At 38.0% G+C, this 25,520-nt stretch overlaps 1 protein-coding gene across 24 annotated transcripts in view; it reads right to left on the bottom strand.

The window, feature by feature from the left end:
- dlgap2a (discs, large (Drosophila) homolog-associated protein 2a) overlaps positions 1 to 25,520 on the bottom strand; it is a 139,621-nt gene that overhangs the window by 23,401 nt on the left and 90,700 nt on the right. For 18 of the 24 annotated variants that reach the window (XM_058748630.1, XM_058748607.1, XM_058748605.1 and 15 more), the window contains 5 exons: positions 19,809 to 20,950; positions 8,715 to 8,908; positions 3,891 to 3,959; positions 3,188 to 3,347; positions 2,173 to 2,392 (listed from right to left, as the gene is read on the bottom strand). In XM_058748630.1, the coding sequence (XP_058604613.1) occupies positions 2,173 to 2,392; positions 3,188 to 3,347; positions 3,891 to 3,959; positions 8,715 to 8,908; positions 19,809 to 20,950 (1,785 nt within the window). Of the gene's footprint in view, positions 1 to 2,172; positions 2,393 to 3,187; positions 3,348 to 3,890; positions 3,960 to 8,714; positions 8,909 to 19,808; positions 20,951 to 22,892; positions 22,965 to 25,520 lie in introns of all 24 variants that reach the window. The other 6 variants (XM_058748620.1, XM_058748622.1, XM_058748621.1 and 3 more) reach the window with 2 other exon arrangements.

Genomic DNA, 25,520 nt, shown 5'->3' with positions numbered 1-25,520 from the left:
GGATTAATTATTTATAAGAAAGACGTTCAGAGAAGTATGTGTACAATTTAAATCAAAGGGCTTTGTAAAATCATACAAATTGTTTTGAGTTTTGCTCAGTATGCAACAAACGCAATCTTGGCTCCCTGTGCTTTAGGTGACGGGAGCTAGTTATTTTGAGTTATTATGATCACACTAGCAAACAGATCCCATTTTGACTCACAGCTTTTTTTCTCTGTTATTACTCTGCCTTCTCACTCCATCCTTTATTTGCATATATTCATCTCTCAAAGCACAAAACAGAGAACTGAAGCCTGAGGACACCTGCAGGGTATAATAACAACGGAAACTCATAGAGCATCACCAGGTCCCTCTGACAGAGCAGGTCTGTGCTTTGTGCCTTGAAAGGAGGCAATTGCGAGCAAAAGCTTTCAGTCTCTTTTTGTGTGTGTGTGTGTCTCAGCAAAGCAGGTATGAACCCTATTGAACATGAGCGGCCCACTTTGACCCATCACTGACCAGGTCTTTACTGGGGGAATCATTGACTTCAACCGGTACCTCGACACACAAACAGCCAAATTCAAACCAAAAATTAGCTCATTACTTTAGCAATAGTTTAACACATGCAGTTATTATGATCAGTGATTCTTTGAAATATTCCTTGCCCAGTCACTGTTGCACAATATATGGGACTTACTATAATGGATTTAATCATATCAAGCTCAAAATCAAGTGTTTTTAAAGAGACTCCCTTTGTGAGAAAGCCAATATTGCTCGTTATTCTGCAAGCATATTTCAGTGAGAAGGCAGTGCAAAAACGCCAGAGCGTATTTACTGTCTATCTAACTCAGATTTTTGGCCTTAATTCACATGTGTCCAGAGACTGGACTCTGGTGCTCTTAATTACATTTATTTAAGTGGCCTGTTTCACCACTGACCCTTAAACAGTCTGAAAACTCAAAACGCTCAAGCACGGCTTCAGTTGCGGACCCTGTGGGAGAGAGAACTCAAAACTGATGCGTTTAAAACCAGCTTCACGCCCGGAAGAGAAAGTGAGAGAGAGGGAGAGAGAGAGATAGAAACTAGGAGATGTGCAAGAGTGAGAAACAGAAAGCCCACAGAGTGACAATCATCCGACTGAGAAACATTTTGGGATCGCAATACACACCACATCGTGTCTCCATCATTGCTTTTCACCCCCTCCCTGTCTGTTAGCCAAGAGTCAACTGAGGCAGAAAATAGGACAAGGTAGAGATCCAAATTGAAAATCTTGAGAGACAAAACACACAGTGGAAGAATAAAAAGGTCATATCTTAATTTGGACACAATATTAAAAAAAATGGATTTTTCACTTTTCACCATTTTATTGTTTGCCACAAAATTTGGGGATTGAATTCAATAGGGTTCATATTCTTATGCTCTGAGGCACACCAGCACTTACCTGGGTTATGAAGCCGTACACAAATCAATCACTCGGCTGTAAGCAGTTCACATGCAAGCATGCCATGCTACATGTAATACAATGCATTCATTCAAAAATAATCATCTCGATGAACAGCTTTGCCTCTGATCTGAATTTCTTTTACAAATCCTTGACTCTTTAATACTTTCAGAGGATTCAGCATTTACGCTTTCGACAATTAAGTCATGCAAATCTTAATCACTGAAATAAGCGTTCTGACATTTAGTTATTTAAATTGCATATGCATCATTTTAAAGTTCACAAAACGGACTCAGTTATGCACTAAAGCATAGAATCAGACTATGAGTATCCTATGAGGATCTTGTAGTCTGAAATGAATATTTGCCAAGCACCAAAAGAGAGTAAAAATTGGCTTTGACAAGGAAGTAAAATGTAATTAATTGCCAGTTGGCTATTAACTTCAATAGGACGTGCAAGTCAAACTGTAAATAGCCAAATCTTTTTTTTTTCACCACCTCTCAGCCAAGAGACATATTGAATAATGCAAACTTCCAAAAAACAGTTTCAAGGCTGGTAGGAAACATTTATTCACTAATTTATTAGGCATGGACAGCTGTGCTTAATTTTGGCTTGGAGGCAAACCTAAGTCAGTTTTGATGAAAACAGTTAGCAAGTTCTCTGGAATCCTTCTGCAACTTCTAATTTGAGACAAACACAAGCCGAGACCAGACACAGGTGTGCATGGCTATTCACAAGGAAAGCCCACTTACCTGTGGTGGACCTGATGGTGGAGGTGACAGTGGAAGATGTCATGGAGGGGACGCAGTCATCGTCCTGTGAGAATCCGGCCTGGATGGCTCGTAGGTAACTGTGGCTGCGTGTTCTAAAGCAGCCCGGCAGGTCCAAAGCATCCATGGCCTGAGACTCCACCTCGCTGAACACGGATTCACACACCGACTCAAATTGGCCATTAACCTCGGTCTCACTCACCTGCAGAACCAGATAAACCAAGACAATATATCTCAGCATGTTTCTTCTAACCATCCTCCCTTCTTTTTTCCTCGCTCTGCTTTCTTCTATTTTCTCGGCTTTATTTGCTGTTAGGCCTGTATTTCTACCTCAGTCCCAGTGTGCAGTCTAATCTTATCTACACAGGACTGTACGTAAGATAAAAATCACGATATGGTCGCAGCAGAATCTCTGCGGATCAAACACCAAGTCTTCCTGCACGAGTTTGAGGAAATGAAATGCTTTCGTCGAATCCTTCCCATTCCTTAGCAATACCTTCTTAAATCGCTTCGAAAAATCTGAGATGAGCATCTCTGTGATAAAGCGATATCTGTCTAGTCAAGCTGAACTTGTCTGATAGGATTCTTACTACCCATCAGATTCCCATTTAGCAATCTCTAAAATCCGAGATTGCCATCGCGTTCCATTGAGAGGGAATTATCCTCTAATGACCACAGCAAGCCACTGATGACGCTTAGAAAGCGAGAACGGGCGTGTGTGCAAAATGGGGGTACGGAGAATGAAAACCATGTTGTAAGACCTCAAGCCAAATCAATAAAACCCCTATTACTCCACTTTAAGAGAGAGATTTAGATGTTAGAGGCTGATAAATCTGACAATTTAAAAACAGACAAACACAACAACTACATTGTATATAAAATGGCAAAATGGGCCTTAAATCCTCTGTATGTGTTGTGGTTTTCAGGCACTGTGATGGGTGTATAAAAACCCTGGATTACCTTGAGCTTTGTGAAGCCGGGCAGATGTGACTCTCACCTGGCTGACCTGGCTGACGCAGCTGGCCTGGCTCAGGGTGCTGACCGCTCTCATGTAGCTCTGGTTCCTGGAGCGGAACTTCGGCGAGCTGTAGTTGGGAGACGGTTCCAGTGTGATGCTGGGATGGATTTCCCTAGAGGTATGAAGATGGTAGCTTTGACTATGCAGTGAAACATGCAAAAGGGAAGGAAAGATAATTAGAGAGAAGAAAGATAAATATATATATTATCTATGTCTCTATATATGGAAGTCAGTTTCCGCCACAGAATAAAAAAAAGAAATAAAAAAAAAGGTAATTGCGACTTTTTATCTAACAATTCAGACTTTTTTTCACAATTGCGAGTTTACATCTTATAATTCAGACTTTTTTCTCAGAATTGAGATATAAAGTTGTAATTGCACATTATAAAGTCAGAATTGCGAGAAATAAATTCTGTATCTCATAATATTTCTATAATTTCTCAGAATCGCGGGTGTCCATCACGCAATTCCGACTTTATAACTCGCAATTGCGAGTGAGAAAAAAGATGACTTTTACAAAAGTCATTCTTCAAAATTATCCTTGAAGAGCTATTAGAATCTGAAAATTGTAACAAGGGGAGTGACTAGAAGATTATGGGAAGATTAGATGTCTTAAAAGATAAAAGATGTCTTTTACTTTCTATGCAACAAAGTCTAAATGTGTGTGTCTGCTCATATTCACCTTAAATCTGCGGTGATATTGGTGAGGTATTTGACCATGTCCCGGCTTGACTTGTCCAAACGGTATGAGCTGTGAACAGATATGAGATACTTTTTAGGATCAAAAGAAAGATTGAAAGACTTTAATTTGTAAATGCATGAGTTAAATCACATGCTCTAAGCCAGTTCTACTAGATGTCATCTAGATGTGGGAAGTCGTGGCCTAATGGTTAGAGAGTCGAATTTGTAATCCAAAGGTTGCGAGTTCGGGTCTCAGGCCGGCAGGAATTGTAGGTGGGGGAAGTGAATGTCCAGCGCTCTCTCTACCCTCAATATCACGACTGAGGTGCCCTTGAGCAAGGCACTGAACCCTCTACTGCTCCCCGGGCGCCACAGCATAAATGGCTGCCCACTGCTTCGGGCGTGTGTTCACGGTGTGTGTGCAATTTGGATGGGTTAAATGCAGAGCACGAATTCTAAGTATGGGTCACCATACTTGGCTGTATGTCACGTCACGTCGCTTCACTTCATTTGAATTAATGTGTAAAGCCACAAAATTGCAAATTACGTTTTTACAGTTGTTCAAATAAAAAATGATAAAACTTTAAGAACAATGTACACACTTATCAAGCATCAAATTAAACTAAAAATAAACCAAATATAAGACTGTCTTCTATGCTCTTCTTCTTCTATATAAATACGTTCCTCTATAAAATAAATGAATAATAAAGCATACACATAACATATGCAACTGACAGTTGATCCAAAAAGGTGAATAATTCATATCTAATAATAATGTCACATAATATAAATTTGACTAATTTGAAAATCTTTATACATTAAAAAAATATTCTCAACATTATTATGCATTTAACAACATATTTTATCCTGTGCATTAATAACAGGTGCAGCTATGTCAGAGAGAATTTTTGATAAAAGTTAGGTTTAAAAGTTTGTAAAACAGTTTCAAACTCTGGTCATGTCTGTTGGACTTTGGGATTAGTTGGATAATCTTTCCTGCAGAATTCACACTGCAGCTAGTCCCCTCTAGGAATATAATCACACTTTCTCCCACTCTCTCTCAACACCAATCTCCTGAGATCTGCAGAAATGTGCACACAAACACATTCCTGAACGCTTAGTGTAGATTGTGGTGACATTTCTGCTGTGAGATTCTGCTGGGCAAGTAAGAAACAGACCACCCAAGCACAGCTCAAAGAATTACCATTCAGCCATCGTCTCTATAGTTGCAGAAGAGCCAACAGACAAAAACCAACGCTCATTCTAATCTGAGATCTTAGGAAGAAAACATGATTGGAGTGTTTGCTGATGAAGTTGCAGAGCGTGACGAGACTCTTCAGGACGCAGGGACAGATTTGATGCTGCTGTTGGTGATTCCTGAGCTCTGAGCTCTAAAAATCAATACAGTCAATGTGTCTCCCTCGGTTTGCACGGTGTGCGTCCTTCTCTGCTGCTGCGGGGAAGATTTCTACAGCTCTGCCTCATGCTGTAACTACAACACATTCTGAACCTGCAGAGGGCAGATGTTCAGCATGTGTAAGCTCATCACTGCAGGGAGCTTCATTAGAGCTGTATCATGTATTAAGTTATTTTGAATCTTTTCAAAATAGTGAAGGAAATCGTGGGGCTTTTTGGTGCATTAATTTGCCAACACAAAGAACACAAAGGGGGCAATTAAATGAACTTTTCTCAATATTCCCAGCAGGTTGTTAAAAATCTAAGCACATTACAAATATACTAAGAGATCACAAAGAACTCTAAAGCAGTTATAAGTGGGTTGCACTCATGTCCTGGTGCCATTAAAATGTGTGGGTGGTCCAGCAGTGCTGTACTGAACTGATTATCTTTAATAACCCTGATTGGTGATGAGCCCCACTGAAGGTCAGCGTTTCTCATCATTCTGTGGAGCTGCTGCTGGCTGTGTGTCGTCAGCACCCTCTTGCAGTCTTCCTACTGTATATTCTCTGAGGATTTCCATCAGCGGGCCTGGGCCATGCAGAGATAAATGAGGCTGTCTTGAGTGATCAGCTTGCATGCACTCTAAAAGCTTACCATGCTTTGATATGTTGTCACTGCGTCACAACGCCCCCTGCCCTGCCAAGTCCGCACTGTTCCATCAAAATGTACTGCTGCTGTAGAAAATGTAACATCGCTCTGTTCCAAAAGTAAGGCTACATTTTTACGACTGCATAACGCAGAATTTTAGGATGGCAAAGGTTTTTTCCAAAACATGCTGAAAATGGTTGTGCACTGTGCAGTTTAATATTTGTTTGGAAACCGTGATATATTTATATATATATAGCATAAAATAAAAGCATGAATTTCTTATCCATCTATCTTTTTTGGCAGCACAAAGGGCCATTGTGTTTTCAGCATGTCGGTAATCTTCAGTCAGTAAGGGCAAGCATAAATGTTTAAGCATTCATCACACAAGATGGAAGAGCCACAAGAGCATATTTTGGCAGATTACTGGCCTACAACATCATCCTGCACATGTTGTTTGGAGATGATCAGATGGCCTGTTTGAATCTTAAGCTTGTCTTCTCAAGTCTGATTTTCATAACAGAAGGCAACGGTGGGTGACCCATTTCCTCTAGATTCAATAGCTCGGTTTGGATAGACAAAAAGTGCCAGAACATGGCCCAACATTTGGTTTGGATTGTGTGCAGAACCATCTCAAAAGTGACTGCTGGGATGTGGACTACATTGATTCTCCAAAGGAGGAGTGAGCATGACATGCTAGCTCTGAAAAAAACTGATTAAACCAATCTTTATATTTGAAACCCTAAATGACATATGGAAGTGTAAAATAACATAATAGAAATAATAAATAAAATAAAATAAAATAATAGAAATTGAAAGGCTGTTTATATGGTTATTGTATCATTTACTCTAATTTACTGTAATATAGTAATTTACTATCTTCTATAATCACAATGCAGCTTGCATGGTGCAGGGTACTGAAGCAAGATCTGTATGACAGGCAACCGAGCCTATTTATTTTGTCTTTCAAAAGTAGTTCCTACTGCTCTTAAAGGTCATTGGCTTTCATCTATGCATGACAAAGCTGTACAGATAAACATATTTTCCTTGGTGGAGATGCATTTCAGCATGTTTTAACATAAATCACAGACTTCATCAACACTTTTTGTAATGTGGTTAGACCTTTCTTAAAATAAGAGCACAAAAAAAGAAAAAAAAGAAAAGAAAAATGCTTTCTGGAGAATGCATGAGGTCTACTTTTAAATTTTTTAAAGTGAATTTCACCCTCAGGCCATAATAATGCTTCCTCCACTGAAGAATCTACAGACATATGCATGTGTTTTCACTTGTTATTGCGCTTGATCTGTGCATCTTTCTATTCTGATTCAGACTAAACAACTTTTTCACTGGAGAAAGCAGTATTATAGATAGAGCGGAAACAATGATTTGATGTTCGTCTTGATCAAATTGTTATCAATGGATGATTTAGTAGATTATTTTGTTGTTTTTATGAGCTGTTTGGACTCTCATTTTGACGGCACCCATTCACTGCAGATGATCCATTGGTGAGCAAGTGCTGTAATGCTAAATGTCTCCAAATATATTTCAATGAAGAAACCAACTTTTCTACATCTTGGATGGCCTGAGGGTGAGTAAATTTTGAGCAAATTTTCATTTTTGGGAAAATTATTCCTTTAAAGGGCCTATGAACTTCTCCAAAGCAGCCAAGGCAAATTGTTACCTGAATGCAATGCTAACTTACACTGTAGCTAGATATAATGGGACACATCTTCTTGTGGAATCCCTGCCGCCTTACAATCTTAATACTGTATAAATATACTTTTTCATAATAAGCAGTGAATGCACTGTTCCATGGACCTACTCAGGGGAAGAGCTCATTTGATGTGCTACACTCTCTTTCATTAGATGTACTTTGAGAGAGGCAGTCTTGCCAAATTTATAACATCATGTTTCAGAGCTTTGCATAATGGTGTACAGCCCCTATAATATAGTGCAGAAAATAATCCTCACGTCTGGGAGAGAACAAAGGCACCAGGTGGTATTGTACGAGAGAGCGGGTGCAGTGTAACAGGAATATCCCAAAATTCAATGCTGGCTCAAGATGGAACAGTATCTGGAATGTTTACAAAGACTGGGAGAAAATATACAAAAGTTTCACTTCAAAGTAGGCTTGAAATCTTTAAAGGTGAAACAAAATGAACTCAACTTCTTTGTTGCAAGTACTACTGAAAGTTTAGCCTTTTTATGTGGCATATTTAGTATTCGGCATTCAATGTTCAATGCATGACATGACCAGCAGACTGTAGAAGGCTCTTGCCTTAGTCATAGATGCCTGACTCACAGTCACTTTCTATAACAGACAGCATTGCTTTTTGATACGAAGACGCAGATGCAGTAAGCTCAGTTGCAGCAGGAGTTAGTGTGTATTGAATCACTTTCAGCAGCTCGTCTGTAAGATTATATGTGTGTTTGTCATCTTAATTGCTTCAATTTTTCACTCAAATTTACCGGTACTGCTAAACGGAGGTTTCAAACGGTAAACCAGGGCGTCCCGTTTTCACAGTGAGAGAGTCTATAATGCACAATCTGTGATGTGACTGCAGATGTTTCATGATGGCTCATAACGAGATCAAAAATGCATTTGCATATTCAACAAAAAGGATCCCACATGTCGCAGAATGTGGGCCTCTGTGATTGTGGATAAATAAGCGGTTAATGATTGCATTCCTGTTTTCTACTTTATGACTTTGTGCATTAATCACTCTAACCTCTGATTAGATGGGGCTTCTAATGACATTCCCTGGCTGATCAAAAATCCTACCTCTGGTCTGAAAGTTGTCTCTGCAGCACGGATTTGACAAGAGCTTCGGGTCGCATGCTTTTCTGTGGGGAGTTTTTAGGGCTGCCGTCAGAGTCTCCACTGTCCTGGTCACCCATGGCTTTAACGTAACTGCTGCTCCGCATCCTTCTGCATGGGATCTCCTCATCTCTCCCTCCCCATTCATCCTGAGGGACCTGTATGTACATAAATTCTGTTTTCATGGATATATATTACAGCACAGACACACCTTCCTCACATGCATATATACTGTCACAAAATATGTTGAAAGGAGGGATAAGGAAGATCAGGAAGGAACTGACCCTTCGCAAAGACCATGTTTCAACCATGGAAAGATTTTTCAAGTTCAAGTCCACCGACATTAATCTACTCTCCTGTCTGGTTTGTTTGTCAGACAAAAACAGCAGATTTGGAGTTATGATTGGTCACATCAAACTCCCTGCAAATTGTTAGCAAAGCTGATGTCCTCACCAAGTTTAATGTATGACAGCTTTTCTTGTTTGCAGTTTTCATGACTATGAAATAGTTTGTTGTACTATTACCTTTTTAAAGCATAAAAGCACACAAATCTCATTTTTTGTTTGGCTTTTATAACTACTTTAGAAGTTATAGACAAACTGTAATACCGCACGTAAACAATCTCATTCCATGTTCAAATCTTTTATACATTACAAACTGAACTGTTGACTGCATTTGTCAAGTTTAATCATTCAACCCTGATACCAAAATTTAAAAAAACAAACATCAAACAAACATGTATATTTTAATTGAGTAAATCAATAATATCAATAAATATAAAACATCATTTGTTCCTAGTGGCTACTAGAAACTAAATTGTAAGCCATTTACTCATGTGGCCTATTATTTATTTATTTATCTATTTATTTATTTATTACCCGCTGAGGTTGGTGAACACTTGGACGTGTTCAGTGGCATTTTTTCCTGCTAACGGTGAAAATAACTTAAATTACTTTGTCATTTTTGGTCGTACTGATAAGAGTAAGACACCAGGTTTACTTTTAAATTGCAGTTGGACATCCCACAACAGGAGTGTAATAATAGAAAATTCTTATTTGAAAACTTACATAAAATAAATAGAAAATATGAGGTTTGTAGGTTAAAAAAAAGAGTTTCAGGCCTAATTTTGTACCAATTTCATGGAAAGTGCTAGAAGAGTAGGTTTAGGATCTGACTGAGTGAAAAAGAAAGCTTTTCTTTAAGTTAAAAGGGAGTAGTTTAAAAAAGTTCCTTAGTAGGTATGTCTGTTTACTAAGCAGTCAGCAAGACCAAGAAAATAAGGCCAGCGTATGCAGGAAACGGCTGGATGCTCATTAAAACAGACTCCTCAACACAATTCATTGCCAACACCGCTGACACGGTGACATTGTCACGACTGTTATCCATCACCTATACCGTCTGACATTTACTTCTTGGCACTTTCCCCAAGAACATCTTCACAGAAACCACTTATCACAGACTATCTTTACTTGTGGACAGTGACTGAGTAATATTACTGTTGTTGTCATGATCTTGTATGCTTAATGACTCTCTTCTTGTGAATGAACAAAGTTTCTCTCAGGTCTGATACCTGAGTGACAGATCACACATGACAGAAACAAGGCACTGACATATTTATGACGCGTTCTCTATTCACACTAGCAGAGACCAATTTTGTCACCTAGCAACCGTCCTCATCCTCATAACCTTCAGAACACTACTTTACATCAGTACTCTGAAAACATCCTCTCAGAGCAACACATCTCAACAGTTTTATAGGCCAAGAGATGAATTCATTACAACATAGTGACAAAAGAACAGAACTGTGACTTTCTTTCTTCTGTGGAACACAAAAGGAGGATTTTGAAGAACTGTGCCAGTCGCTCTTTTCCATGTGATTACAGTGAAGGGGGACTGATGCTTTCAAGATTTCAAAATGAAACCAAAATCATCATGAAAGTGATCTATTTGACATTACATTTAAGTTTAAGTCATTTACTGGTGAGCGTTCATGATAGTTCAAACAATTTATTCTTTTTAATAAATTTGTTGATATACACTAAGTGTGAGGTCAGAAAGATTAGTTTTATAAATAAATTAATGCATTTATTTAGAGAAGCATTAAACTGATCAAACATGACAGTAAAGACATTTAATTATATTTAGAATGAAAATATTTCTAATTCAAATGAAAAATGTTCTTTTGAAACTTCTATTTATCAAAGAATCTAAAAAAAGTATCACAGTTCCACAAAAATATTAAGCAGCACAACTGTTTTCAGCACTGATGATAAGAAATGTTTCTTGAGCTTCAAATCAGCAAATTAGAATAATTGTTGAAGGATCATGTGACACTGAAGACTGGAGTAATAGCTGCTGAAAATTCTGCTTTGCTATCACAGAAATAAATTCAATTTATTATTTTATTATTATTATAATATTTATGATTTTTTTAATATGATGTAGCCTTATTTCAAAACAAATGTTGCCTTGGTGAGCATAAGAGGCTTTTTTATTTTTCAAAAACATAAAAAAGAAACTTTCTAAAAATCTAAACTAAACTTCTAAACACTGTTTCTTGAGTTCAGCTTACTGAATCATGATTTGCTGGAGGTGAAGATTATTGCTTAATAGTGACTTTTTTTTAAAACATTTTTCCATTTCTGTTCTACTAAAAAAAATTTCAAGTTTGGAATGACATCAGGGTGAATAAATAATGTGAATTATAAATATGATTTATTTTTAGGATAAATTCTTTTAACATTTAAAAAAACATTTTCAGTGTTTCAAAGTACACAGTTACAAGGCCATGCAACATATTTCATTAAGGATTTGAATCAATTGAACCACAGCACATGACATTTAATATAAACAGCTTGATTAACTCTGTGTCCTTCTACCAAAACCTTTTGTTTATCAGACAGCCTCTTGTCCAGGTGACAAGGGGGCATTTCAGCAGCCTCGTGGGTCTTTAGCATTCTGCAAGAAGAATGATTCTGATCCAGGAGTCAATGAAAATGAGTAAATGTCACGGACACCCTTGTACACACACGCACACATGCACGCACACACGCACACACACACACACACACACACACACACACATAATCCATAGAAGTCTTTAGGTTAATTAAGTCTTGAAGGAGTTTGATATTTTTAGACATTTAATTAACCAAAAACGCCAGAGGACAGACACAATCTGTGGTGTAAAACTCTTGATAAATCACTGAGATTCGAGTACCCCTTCCCCAGTATGGATGGCCCGTATTACTGTGTGATAGTAGAAACGTATTAACTGGTGAAGATTTCGCTATACAGTTTATACAAAAGTAGTCTAGACATTATTTTTACACATGAGAGTAACAAAGAAACACGGATTCATACGAAAATACAAAGCGGGCTGTGTCCCACTGGTATGATGCATGGCCACAGGTGTATGTATATCAGGTATTCGGTTATATATCAGAATATCAGGAAGCTCATTCAATGAGAATGTATTGTTTTAGCTGCCTGTTTTAAAAAGTTACTTTTATTTTATTAACTCTAGACTATAGAATGTGAAGCTATTGCTGACCTCATGCCAGATAACTTAATTAATTCATATATATATATATATATATATATATATATATATATATATATATAACATTTATAAAATATATTACACATTATAATAATTTTATTGTATATTGCATAATATTTGCATAAAATTGCGCTTTTTGTAAAAGTTTGGGGTCAGTAGGATTTAAATAAATAAATAGTACTTTTATTATTTTTTTACTTTCTTCCTGGAAATAAATGCATCACAGTTTCCACAAAAATATTAAGCAGTATAACTCAATATATCAATAAGCAACTGATAAGAAGTGTTTATTGAAATTAGTAGCATGTTCTGAAGAACTGTGACACTGAAGACTGAATTAATGCTTCTAGAAAATTCAGCTTTGCCATTAGAGGAAAAAATAGAATTTTAAAATAATGTTTAAATAGAAAACTGTTGTTTCAGAATATTTCAAATGCAGTCTTAGTGAACATAAGAAACTTTCAAAAACATTTAAAATCTTTAAAATCGAGCCCAAACTCATACTCAAAGCATGATATAAGGTTTCCTCATCAGAGATTGTTTAAAATCACAAAACACAAAATATTACAGTGATGAAAAAAACATAAATTCAGAGAAGCACTGAATGTTAATGATGCGTGGCATTGATTTTTGTTTTGTTTTTTACTCTAATTTAGTATTAGCTAGTTAAACAAATTCAATATTAAAGCTAATTTACATGTTTGTTTTTGAACAAGTGTCTGTGATTATCTCTTCTGAAAGATTAAACATGTTCAAGCTCATTTAGGGGACAAACGACGACACAAATAGCATCTGCTGTCACCAACATTCCCTTACCCATCTTCACACACACACACACACACACACACATCCAGCTGTGTCTGACCTCTTTAGTTGTCTGACTCTCACAGTTTATTGAGTTGTTGTCAAGACAGGGTCTCTTTATATCCATGTGTGTGAGAGAGAGAGAGAGAGCATGTGTGGAAGGAGTTGCTATTTGGCTCCTGCTGGCTTGTAAACAGTCTTATTAATTGGTTATTAGATTCACCTTCACTGACCTATCAGAAAATCTATTAAAATGCAATCCTCTCTTCTTGTAGCCTTTAGATGCAGGTGAAGAATACAGAGAGAAAGAGCAAGGTGCAATCATAATGAGAAGGGTAAACTGTGTAAGAGTGAAAGTTTGCGGTTAGACAACGCAGGGCTCAGCTGGAGAGGTCAGTTCATTTAAAACTTCCATGATCCTTTATCATTCAGGGAGTGAATATTTCTGATGTTCACAGTGCAGTGAACTAAACCCAGCGGTGTTTGCCAACCTCTACTGAAATGTCAAAGTCGTAATGTTTGAATACTTCATTCCTGACTTTCAGTGCTACTCTTAAGGACGTTCACAAAAAGATGAGAAAAGTTCAGCTTTATGTAAATGGGATGTGATGCGGCGACTACCAATGGGACTGAAGACACTGGAGTACACATCATCTGTCTCCTCTTGTCGTTGAGTTTAGGAAATACAGAGGAGACGTTATGTTATGAGCAAATTCACTACTTTACATGATTATGTATTATCAAACATTAGGCATGAAAAGACATGTTCAGTTTTTTTGTGCTTCGTTAAATATACAGCTGTTTTACTTCAAAGGAGCTACCAAAGACGAGCATGACCAATGTCCACTGCATAAGCAGACTGATATCTAAAAGTTGATTATTTTTCTTCTTTTCACAAGCATTCGGATAATGAATCAAATAAAATGTCAACAATGAAAAAACTAGTTGGTTACCTTAAAAGACCATAGATAATGCTGCCAGTTCACATTGCTGTTAACACTTTGTCTGACAAGCGAATGGAATGGCGTCTGTTTTCCTGTTTGTTCAAGCCTATTGTCGTCGTCCCAGGTTAGTTAGGACTTCTTCTTCATGATATGATGTATTATGCACTGCTGCAATTTATATACAAACAAATTATCATTCAGAATGCAAATTTTTAGTAGGAATGACATCTTATTTTTACAAGCAATATTTGGGAGAAGATTTTCAAAAGTTATTGCCAGTTACACAGCCCAGCAGCAATGTTAAAGGATTCAGCAGTGAAAACATTACAGCAACATGGGGACCTCCACACTGCAAAATCAGTTTTATCTTTTTCTTTTTTTGTACAGTAAAAATACCTAAACATCTTTTAAAAACAGATAAATGTACTCGAGTCTCCAATAGCATAAGAAGCTTTTCAGAGAATAAACACTACTGTTCAAAAGTTTGGGATCACTAAGAAGTCTCTCACCAAGGCTGCATTTATTTGATCAAAATACTGTAAAAACAGTAATACTGTGAAATATTACAACAGTTTAAAGTAAAGTAACTATTTCATTGTCATTTAATCTTCTGATGGCAAAGCAGAATTTTTAGCAGCCATTACTCCAGGCTTCAGTGTTCAGGTAACATATTGTTGTTATCAATGTTGAAAACAGTTGTGCTGCTTAAAAATTTTAAGGAAACCATAATTATTTCAAGAATCTTTGATGAATAGATGAATAGAATCTCTGATGACAAGAACAACAATTATTTGAAACACAAGTCGTTACTGTCGCTTTTGATCAATGCATCCTTGCTGCGCAAAAAGAAAGAAACAAAGAAACTTACTAACCCCAAAACTGTTTCCATATCCATATTTTACTAAACCCACTGTTTTTCCTTTTTTTAAGCATTCAACTAAGCCTTCCAACTAAATACATGAGTTTTAAACAAGAAAAGCTTAAAACAAGAAAAACAAGAAATGCCATTTTAAAAGCCACTTAAATCAAGACAATTTGCCATTTGAGTTTTAAAGATATTTGCATTTTACTAGAGCACAAGACAAGAAAACCGATGAAGAAATACTGATGAAGAAAATGATTTTCTTTTTTGCAGTATGTTTGAATGGGCCATTACACTTTAATCAGGATTGGCCTTGAGCTGTAGGACATCTACCTCGTGGTGACTGATATCACCATAAAGTCATGCCGAAATATTTAAAATTATTACATCAGACAGTGAATTCAGTTGCTACGTTTACATGCATTTTAATACACCATCCATAATCCGACAGATAGCTCATAGGAAATGAAAAGCCTTAATATAAACACCTCATTGGAGAAAAATCATCTGATTAAGCTTGAAAGAGGTGGAGCAGATCTGCCAGTTTAAAGAATACCAGCAGAAAAACGCTTTTTCAACCTACAAAAATCAAGCAACTTAATTTTCAAAGATGTTTTATATAAAAATAAATAGGATACGAGGCAGCAGAATTCAAAATCCACTTAAAAATTTTAGAGGCCAGTTTGAACTCTTCTGCTATCCATCATAGCACTGAGGCATCTGCCCACAATGAAGTGAACCACTGTCCTCCTCATAACATGATCAATGATTTATGTAAGAAGTGTTGAAATGTGGAGGAAACCCTTGCCAAAAGTCATCTCATAAACCATTTAGCATTGATTTTGATCCAAATCACAATCTCAGCTAATGATTCAATCTACTCACGATGGTGAACACACACTAAAAATAGCTGTTTTCTTGCTATTGCTCAGCATGCGGTGCTCAGGACACCGGACCATCAGAGTGAAGGGCGCACGTCCCTCCCAGAGAGTTTGCGTCACTGCGGGCTGCATCGATAACAGCAGCCAAAAATAGCACCAGCGTGATAGACGGCACAGGCTATTTTTGTTGGGGTCGAGAGAACCTATTAAACGCCTGACCCAGAGATGCATCCCAGTCATTGACTGCTGGACTGTTTCTGTCTTTTTTCTGCAGGCTGATGTTTAATCCATTTGGACATATTTGAAATACAAACACACTTAAGCTAATTGCTGTGCTAAGAAAGACAGATGGGAAGAGGTTGCTTTCATCCCTCAGTGAAAGTCCACATTTTTGTCACAGATGCATTTGAGCTGAAATTAGAATTAAGAGTGATTGCTGACAAAAAAAAACCCATTGGCCTTTTCGAAAAATGGATGCTGAAAGTAGTTTTGCACTCTCGTTGAAAGAAAAATGTGTTTGTTTTGTAAGTTAAAAGAGCATTTTGCATCTTGTGTGACCTGTACAATATTTAGTGGGCAAAGACACAATCCTACAGTATAACAAGCTTTACCACAATGTTGTTATAAAGACAAATTAGATCTAAAGGAGGCATATGGACTGGATGAAGGCTGGGCACAATTTCTCCACACTAACCAATCACAACCGACACTCTCAGGAAAAAAAAGGTACAAAAATGAAAAAAGTTGCCGCTGGGGTGGTACCTTTTCAAAAGGTACATCTTTTGTACCTTATTTACCCCTAAAGGGTGCATATTGGTATCTTAAAGGTAAATATTAATACCTAAATGGTACATGTTTGTACCTTTTAAAAGGGTACTACCCCAGTGACAACTTCTGTACCTTTTACACAATATTAACCTCACTGACCAGTAACAGTATCATCTTAACAGTAGCATATTCACTTCCGGATAATCTCAGGCATATTAATCTCCTAATCTCATTGCCATTGTTGACAGAAAATATTCATAGAATATAGCTCAGTATTGTCTAAATTGACTGAGTGGGACCCGAATGAGGTCTCCACAAGCCTCTAAAACATAAAACTTAATATTGATTTAGGTTCTCTTTCTCTCTGGATTCTTTCTTTCCCTGAGGAAACACTCGGATCCATCCATTCATTAATTATCTCAATGGGGCCATCAGCCTCGCTGCTTCTGCTGTGCTATTGCATAAGTCCAGGACTGGTGGAGGCTGCTGTGTCAGCAGATGTTTACTATAGGGTGTTTTTTCATAGTACCTGCTGATCTAACTGCTTGAGTCAGACATCTGCAATACTAACTAGTTCTGACAGACCAGCATATGTTGTGTTTTGGATGCTAGCCTATTTTGAGATGTTGTTCTGTACACCTGGCTCCTTAACTAGCCAGTAAGGCTATGTTGGTTAAACAGCTTCAACTGCAATAGGCATTGCTAGTCCGCTAGGATGACCACCACATGTCAGCACGGTCTAAATGGACCAGCATCTTTAAAAAAAAAAAATATATATATATATATATATATATATATATATATATATATATATATATATATATATATGGGAAAATATAATTCAATCAAATTAAGAGTTTATTTTGATAATAAACACATGAATACATACATAAATTACTTTTCACAGTATTTTTAAAGGTTACATATCCAATTGCAATCCAATAATCAACCTTAGCTGTATATTAAAGAACAATACTAAACAATATGGTGACATAGCGTTATTAATTCATTAATATTTAGTAAACTACTGATTAGGGTCACCAGTTTGGGAGAATCAGACCAGGGCCGTAACCACCACTGACACTGAGGAGTGTCCCCCAATAATTGGAAATGGCTAAATTATCCCCCCAATGAAATACTTGCATTGCTGAATTAAGTAGTGCGGAAAACTCTGTCCAAATATTTTCATACAGTATCCTGTTTCATATATATATTTATTAAAAAATTTAACCAGTTCTGTATAATACAGCATTATCCTAATATAAAGAGAGGCTGAAACAACAGTTATATTCTAAAACAGGATGAATTAACTAAAGCAATATCACTGTCTTCTTTAAAGTAGGCCTAGTGTTATTAAAAAGATGCCATGGGCATGTACTAAAACACAGTAATGACCCCATCAGGACAAGCAATTTCAAGAAGTATTTGCATAGTAGCTGTACTTTGTGACAGATATGTGATTAATTTCAGCAATTTTGGAAACTGATTGCATTTTGCTACAATGCTAACCTGTGACAATTCAGCATCCATATATAGGATAAAGAGGCCTAATTGTACAAATGGACTAGAAAACAGCAAGTAGCTATTTCCAGTGGTCTGACAGCACCATGAATAATGCATTCCGACGAAATGTGATGCATTTGGAAAATCACACGTTAGCACAGAAAGATCAATGCTAATCAATATGACTCATTGTTTGCAATAATTCCATACATAAACAACAGGAACAAACTGGTCTAGTCAGAGTGACAGGACCAATAAATCTGCCTCTCAATTTAGCACATTAGTACCTCACAACAACACACATACACACACACATATTTCAATCAGGCTATATTCTCCACTAGCATAAACAACATATTCCCGCCTTTGTAACAACCTTTCAGTGGACTATTACTTTTGGCTCTGTTGGGAACTCTCTGAAGCCTAAACAACAATCTACAGGCACCAATAAGCCATGGATCAGAAAGCAGCCACACAGAGGTTTGTTTTGGAAATGAATAGCATGACTTAATATTTACTCCCCTCACGTACACAAACATTCAAGAATATCTTCTACCAGCAGTAGTTCTCAACTTTTTTTGACTGCAAGGCCCCACATTGTCCACAACAATATTCAGATTTTCTGGATAAGGATAAGAATTCTCAAAACAACAATATGAATTTACTACCATATGAATATTATCGGCATAAATACAAAAATGTATATTCAAAATAGTATAAAAAAGCCCATAGCAATTTTTGTTAATTTTACATGTCTCTTCCAGGTCTAGAAATGAATTTATAATTAGGATACTGTATATATATTCAGCATATTTTCAGTACACTTTCAGTTGCACAAATGCAAAAAACTTACATTTTAGTTTATTTTAAAACTTTGTCTTTAAGTTGTTTTAAAGGGATAGTTCAAACAAAAATGAAAATTCTGTCATTAATTACTTACCCTCATGTCGTTCAAAACCTGTAAGACCTTCGTTCATCTTCGGAACACAAATTAAGATTTTTGGATGAATTCTGAGAGCTCTCTGACCCTCCCATAGACAGCAAGGATCCTAACATGATCAAGGCTCAGAAACGTAGCAAGGACATCGTTAAAATAATTGATGTGACGTCAGTGGTTCAATGGTAATTTTACAAAGCTACAAGAATACTTTTTGTGCGCAAAGAAAACAAAAATACTGACTTTATTCAACAATTCGTCTCCTCCAGCACATACGTAAACAAGGTATGCAACGTATGTATGTGGATACATTGTTTATGCTTTAATCTGAATGTAAACAACGCATCCGCGCTGCACACGTTGTTTACGTATGTGATACTCTCAAAAATGGTGCTCTAGGGTGATGCCGAGGAGATGATTTGTTGAATAATGTCTGTATTTTTGTTTTCTTTGCGCACAAAAAGTATTCTCGTAGCTTTGTAAAATTACGGTTGAACCACTGACATCACATCAATTATTTAACGATGTCCTTGCTACGTTTGATCGTGTTAGGATCCTTGCTGTTTATGGGAAGGTCAGAGAGCTCTCGGAATTCATCAAAAATATCCTAATTTGTGTTCCAAAGATGAACGAAGGTCTTATGGGTTTTGAACGACATGAATGTGAGTAATTAATGATAGACTTTTTGGGTGAACTATCCCTTTAAGTCATCTTGACATCCCTATGAAAGTCTGCTGAGGCTCCATGGTTACAGCACAGCATCACCAGCAATCACATCTTCATGAACAATATCTCACCTGCAAATAATGACAAGGCCTCATGGAGGACTTCAGATCTTGAGGCATGGTCGGTTTCTCCAGGTTGAGGGAAGATTTGCGGTAGGCTTCTTTAGCTTGACTGACAGTCAGTGTCGACCAGGAGCTGCGCTTCATAAATTTGCCCTCAGGGGCCATAGCAATGCTCTCGCATGCCGAACATTTCACGTCGTTGTTGCTCTTGGAGGTCTTGAGCGAAAGCTCACCAAAGTGGCCATGGCCTGTGTCCGGGTAACAGTGAGTGATATGATCTCCATGGTGGCGGCTCATGATGCTGGGAGTCCGGTAGGTGCTGTCGCTGTCCAGGTTGTCGTCAGAACTCCACCAGCCTGCTATCCCTGAGCGTTGCTTGGAGTCTGACTTGCGTTCCTTGCTCTTACTCCGTTTGCTGTGTTTGTGGTTCCCATGGTGGTGTCCGTGATGGTGGTGGTGGTGGTGTCCGCTGTCTGAGCGAGAGTCTCCCTTGGTGCCGTTCATCTTGGACGACCCCTCGAGCGAGTGAGATTTGGTGAAGAGCTTCTGGACGGAGTGCACCAGGTGGCGGATGCGCCCGGGACTCTCGTTGCGCTGCTCGCTGCTTGTGGTGGTTGCGGACGTGCGCTGGTACTGCAGCGTGTGAAAACCATCTCTGTGAATCGGCAACTGCTTCTCGAACTGGTCTAGTAGGTTCGCGGGAATACGATTCATCTTCCCAGACCCGCCACCCCCACCGCCAACACTGACCCCTCCACTGCCGCCGCCACCGTGAGAAGCGGAGCCGTCGTCTCTCGAGCCGTCGTGGTGTGAACTGTAGTGCATTCTGGGAAAGGTGCTGCTGGAAACGTGGTCAGATGCCATAGAAACGGGCATTACCATGCACTCGGAGTGGATGGAGCTGCGGGGCGAGCAGCGGTGTGGATCCAGAGGGCAGCTCTCGGTCGGACTGAGCAGGTAGGGAGAGCGGGAATCGTGGCCGACATGCTGCAAGGGGTCGAGGGACTGATCGCAGTCTGGCAGCCCACAGGTGTGTCCTGATGTGAAGGTGAGCTGAGGACGACCGCTTGATAAACCTTTCATATTCCTGGGAGGGGAGGGGTAGCTGTCTTCATCGAAGTACGGCGGTGGAGACCATGAATCTAGCTGATCTATGAAAGACAAAGAGGGGAAAAGAGAACGGAGAGGATTAGTGAGTTTGATTCATTTACTTTCAGCATTCAGCATCAGTTTAGACCTCGTTCAATCTTTCCGCAAACTATATTTTGGGACTTTTTCCCCATGGGCATGTAGGAATTGCTAATAGGGATGTTTGCAAAACAGTCTGGTAGGATTAAAACGAGCTGATTACAAAATCCGTTTTCGTGAATTCAAGCGATCATGCGGCAGCCTCGTAGAAAACACTGCACTTCAGTTCGTGAATGGAATGAAATCATGTTGTCCGGACAAAAGCGCGTCCCAAAGCCCTCTGCCGATCCTCCCCATCTGGTCCTGCCAGGCCTTACGAGGACAGAGTTGCAAGCCTTGCCATTTATCCAATGCAAAGTAAAATAATAGCCTATCATTTCAGAACCGCTGGGCCATCCGTCAAAGCCGGCTACGGAGAGAGAGGGAGCACTTCGAGGTGCTTCAGCGGTTGTCCTTGAGAGACATTGCTCAGAGATTAAAACCATATTCACTGTGATCTTTCATCACAGCCACATATGGACAGCCTGCCGCTAACTTCATCAGAGCTAGGGCTCAGAGATGCTGTTTTTCACATCCAGCCATTTGCCCTTTCTGACATAACTATTTCATGCTGCTGGATCATATGTCATTTCACACAGGTGATTAATGGGAATTTTCATGTGGTGAAAGTACAGGGTAATGCATATTAAAATAAAGGTCATTTTTCAATTGCTGGAGAGAAAAAAATACACAGAACATGTTCGTTTTAATGAGATTTCAGTGTCAAAAGTGAGGGCTTGTTAAATCTAAGGTATTATTAACAATTTTATGCAAGTGAAATCACATAATTTGACAAATATTCATATTTTGAGAAAGTATGCATTTGTAGTGTATTTAAACTCCTATTTCATCTATGTTGGCATTAAAGATGTTAAAAAATAAAACTACATACTAAAATAAGTCAAAGATGGCACCAGTACATAGTCAAACCATAATGCAAAGCACAGTACTAACATAGTCGGACTGAAGATTATTTTATGTCTTTTGTGTGTGTGTGTAATAGGGCTATCAAACGATTAATCGCATTCAAAATAAAAGTGTAAATAAAAATGTGTGTTTACATAATATGTGTGTGTGTACTTTGTATATTTATTATGTATATATAAATACACACACATACATGTACAAATTTTAAAAATGTTTATATGTGTATATATATGGATGCGATTCATTGTTTCACAGCCCTAGTGTGTTGGATTGTGTGGCTTGTGTTATGGCCAATAACTACTCTGTTATGAGACATTTTCACATACCAAATAAATTAATCATATTTGAGCTGATTATAAATAGAGATTTTCTACAATGGCATCAGTAGCTGTAAACTTTGGTATGTAGCTGCAAGCTGTCAGTATATAAGACAGCTGCCAAATTACAAATTGTACACTTGCGTCTGTGGTCAAAGGTTTGGAGTCAGTAAGTCATTTTTTTTCCTTTCAATCAACACTGAAAATAAGAAATTATTCTTAAGCACCAAATCAGCACATTCAAATTATTTCTGAAGTATCATGTGACACTGGATGCTGAAAATTCAGCTTTGCCATCACAAGAATAAATAACATTTTGAAATATATAGTAAATTTACATTTATATTTATATCGAATTTAAATTGTAATAATATTTCACAGTATTACCGTTTTACTGTATTTGTGATCAAATAAATGCAGCCTTGGTGAGCACTTTTGAACAGTAGTGTATTTCTGAAAAACACACAGGGCCCAGAAAAGAAGAAAACACATATATCTGATTCACACTGGCAGCAAAGAACTGGACTGAAGACAAAAGCAAAAACACCTTTGTGTGAATTTGGAAAGCAACCAATTCAAAACCCTCCCTTGTGTTTAATTAGAGCACAAACAGAGTACTGACCCATAAGGAGATCTTTAGCTCAGGTCAGCACACACCATAATGATGCCCAAGTCCATCTTGATTGAAGAGGACCTGAAGGAGAATGTCAAGTTTGTTTATTCTGAGCATGCAAAACAATATTCTAGAGTGATAGCGAATCACAAAGAGGCACTTCATTAAAATTAAACTTGTGAGAGGCTGAACAACACAGAGAATCACATTAAAGCACATCCAGAACAAACGGTCCAATTTGGATTACGTCTGTAAGCACCGGCCAATACGAACACTTGATTACGTTCTCTCAAAGGTTAAAAGCAAGGAACCTTCAAGAAATCAGGGTTGTTCATCAGAAAATCGAAGAGATGCGACTGTGTCCTTAACCCCCAGAAGGCTCTGCAATAAACCACAATGTTACATTTCTGAATCTGAGGGGATGGGTGAAACTGGCAGGCCAGAATGGTTCTGGTCTCATTGGAGACGTAATAGTCTTACAGCAGCCTGTTGTTGGTTATTTCTCCTTCATCCAAATCCAACACAACTGCAGCGAAATATCTGGAGACAACAACAGAAGAGAAGCACAGATTGCAGACTGAAATTAAAAGCTTTATCTTTAACACTTTGCTTTTAAAAGAGACACCAGAGCGTTTCTAAACCTAGTCAACAGAGCTTTTCTAAACCCAGTGGACTAAATCAGCCACAAGAATGTCACCTTGAGAGAAGCAGACCCTCCATAATTCACTGCAGAGATCAGAGAAACTTGCACTATATCAATCCAGATGCTGACAACATATGCCATGTATTTGATGCTATTATATCTTGCCTGAATTTCAAACTTATTAGGCAAGAAGAAAATGTTTGATGTAATAACAACTTTAAAGTAAGTAACATGGTTTATGTGAAGTCATATATGATCAAAAGTAGTTTATTCAGTAATCACTCTGACTTATTCGATGAGTGGGCCGATTTAGTCACTGACTTATTCAGGAGCCAGTCAATTCATTACAAAAGAAGCAGCTTGTAAGAGTCATTTGTATATGGATCTGAATACACTGGTGGCTTGGCATATTTGCTGGTCAATGAAAACTAGTTCTCAATTCCGAACCCTACAAATTAAACCCAAACAATTTTTCAACAGTATGAATTTCAGTGTAATTGGCTGCTGCATATTTAAAAACAATATTTATTGGGGTTAAACGTTAATTTGTTTGAAAATAAGGTCTGTATTCCAATGGTCTCCTTCCTGTGGTGGATGGAGAGGGACTTTGGTCTCAGTACGTGTTCCGAGGAGGTCATCTGAGGCTCTAAAGATTTGTGTGAGTGTTATGGCACTGCTCACCGATGCTCTACAGCCTGAAGCACTTCCTGTCACCTCATCTCATGATTTCAGTATTCATACCCTGGACCATCCCTGCTGAATAAATACGGCTCACTGCAGCATCATGCATACTAACAGCATGAGTGCAATCAGCTACAGGCGCCTTCACGTCTCTCCCTCTTTCCTTGTCTCTCTGCAGGGGGCAGCAGGTAGAAGCTTTATTTTGCTGACTCTGTCGCTATAGCAGTGCTAGTGAAGACAAATGATCCATCCGCCACATTAACACCAGAGAAAGGTGGCAGTGAGACCTGATGGAACTGCTAAACTGCACCATGACATCAGCTCGGTCAAACTAGTGAGCAGCCTACAGACTACATAGGCAGCATCGTAACCATCATGGATCCTCATAAGGGTAATACGTCCCTCAAGTCTCACCTTAGACGTCAGCATCAGTAATAATGAGCATAAAAGTATATGACAAAAACACACTCACAAAATGTGTAAAAAATGATTTTTTTACTACACCTTTACTTATATGTTTCCAGAACTAAGAGATATTTCATAGTATGTCATTTCTATCTATCTATCTATCCTAATCTAACATTGTATTATATAATATATAAGATGTATAAATGAATGAATGAATGAATGAATGTATAAATGATATGAAATTTCTTTATTTAAACTTTGTGCATATACATACTGTATATATATATATATAAACATACACACAGTGTATATATAATATTCAGAATATAATATTATACATAATGGCATATATAACTAATTGTATACATCTCGGACCTCATAGCAATGCATTCTGGGATTACATGCGATGCTGCTTTAGAATTAGCCTAAAACGAGATATCTTAGGAGGCAGAATAATTGTGTGTGTAAAAAACATATGAAAGCAGGAGATATTGCTCTTTTGTCACTTCAACATGCTTCATTAAGCAGAATGTTCCCACAATGTTCTACTTTGTTCCAGCTTGACAATTAATCCTCCAATTAATCACCCCCCCCTCAAAAGTGATTGCCACAGCAGTCCTTTTCTTTTCTCTCAAACAATCTCTCTTTATTTTATGAACTCACTTTTACAGAGCAAGGACATTGTTCTCTCCTGCCCATGAGAGAGAGAGATTGCTGGAGTCTGATAAGCCTAGTGAGTTCCCGTTAAATGCTTATCGTAAAGGAGTGAATTAGAATTGCGGTGACGAAGGCTATTATCTGTGCCTGGTTCTTCTAGGTGTGGTAAAACATGCTTATCCCAGCAGTCTAGAGACAAATATTTGGCATAAAGATGGGTTGAATGGAAAGATGATAGAAGAGTTTAA

Source organism: Onychostoma macrolepis, chromosome 17 (assembly GCF_012432095.1).
Source record: "Onychostoma macrolepis isolate SWU-2019 chromosome 17, ASM1243209v1, whole genome shotgun sequence".
Taxonomy (NCBI): domain Eukaryota; kingdom Metazoa; phylum Chordata; class Actinopteri; order Cypriniformes; family Cyprinidae; genus Onychostoma; species Onychostoma macrolepis.
This window is presented reverse-complemented; position numbering and strand designations above follow the sequence as displayed.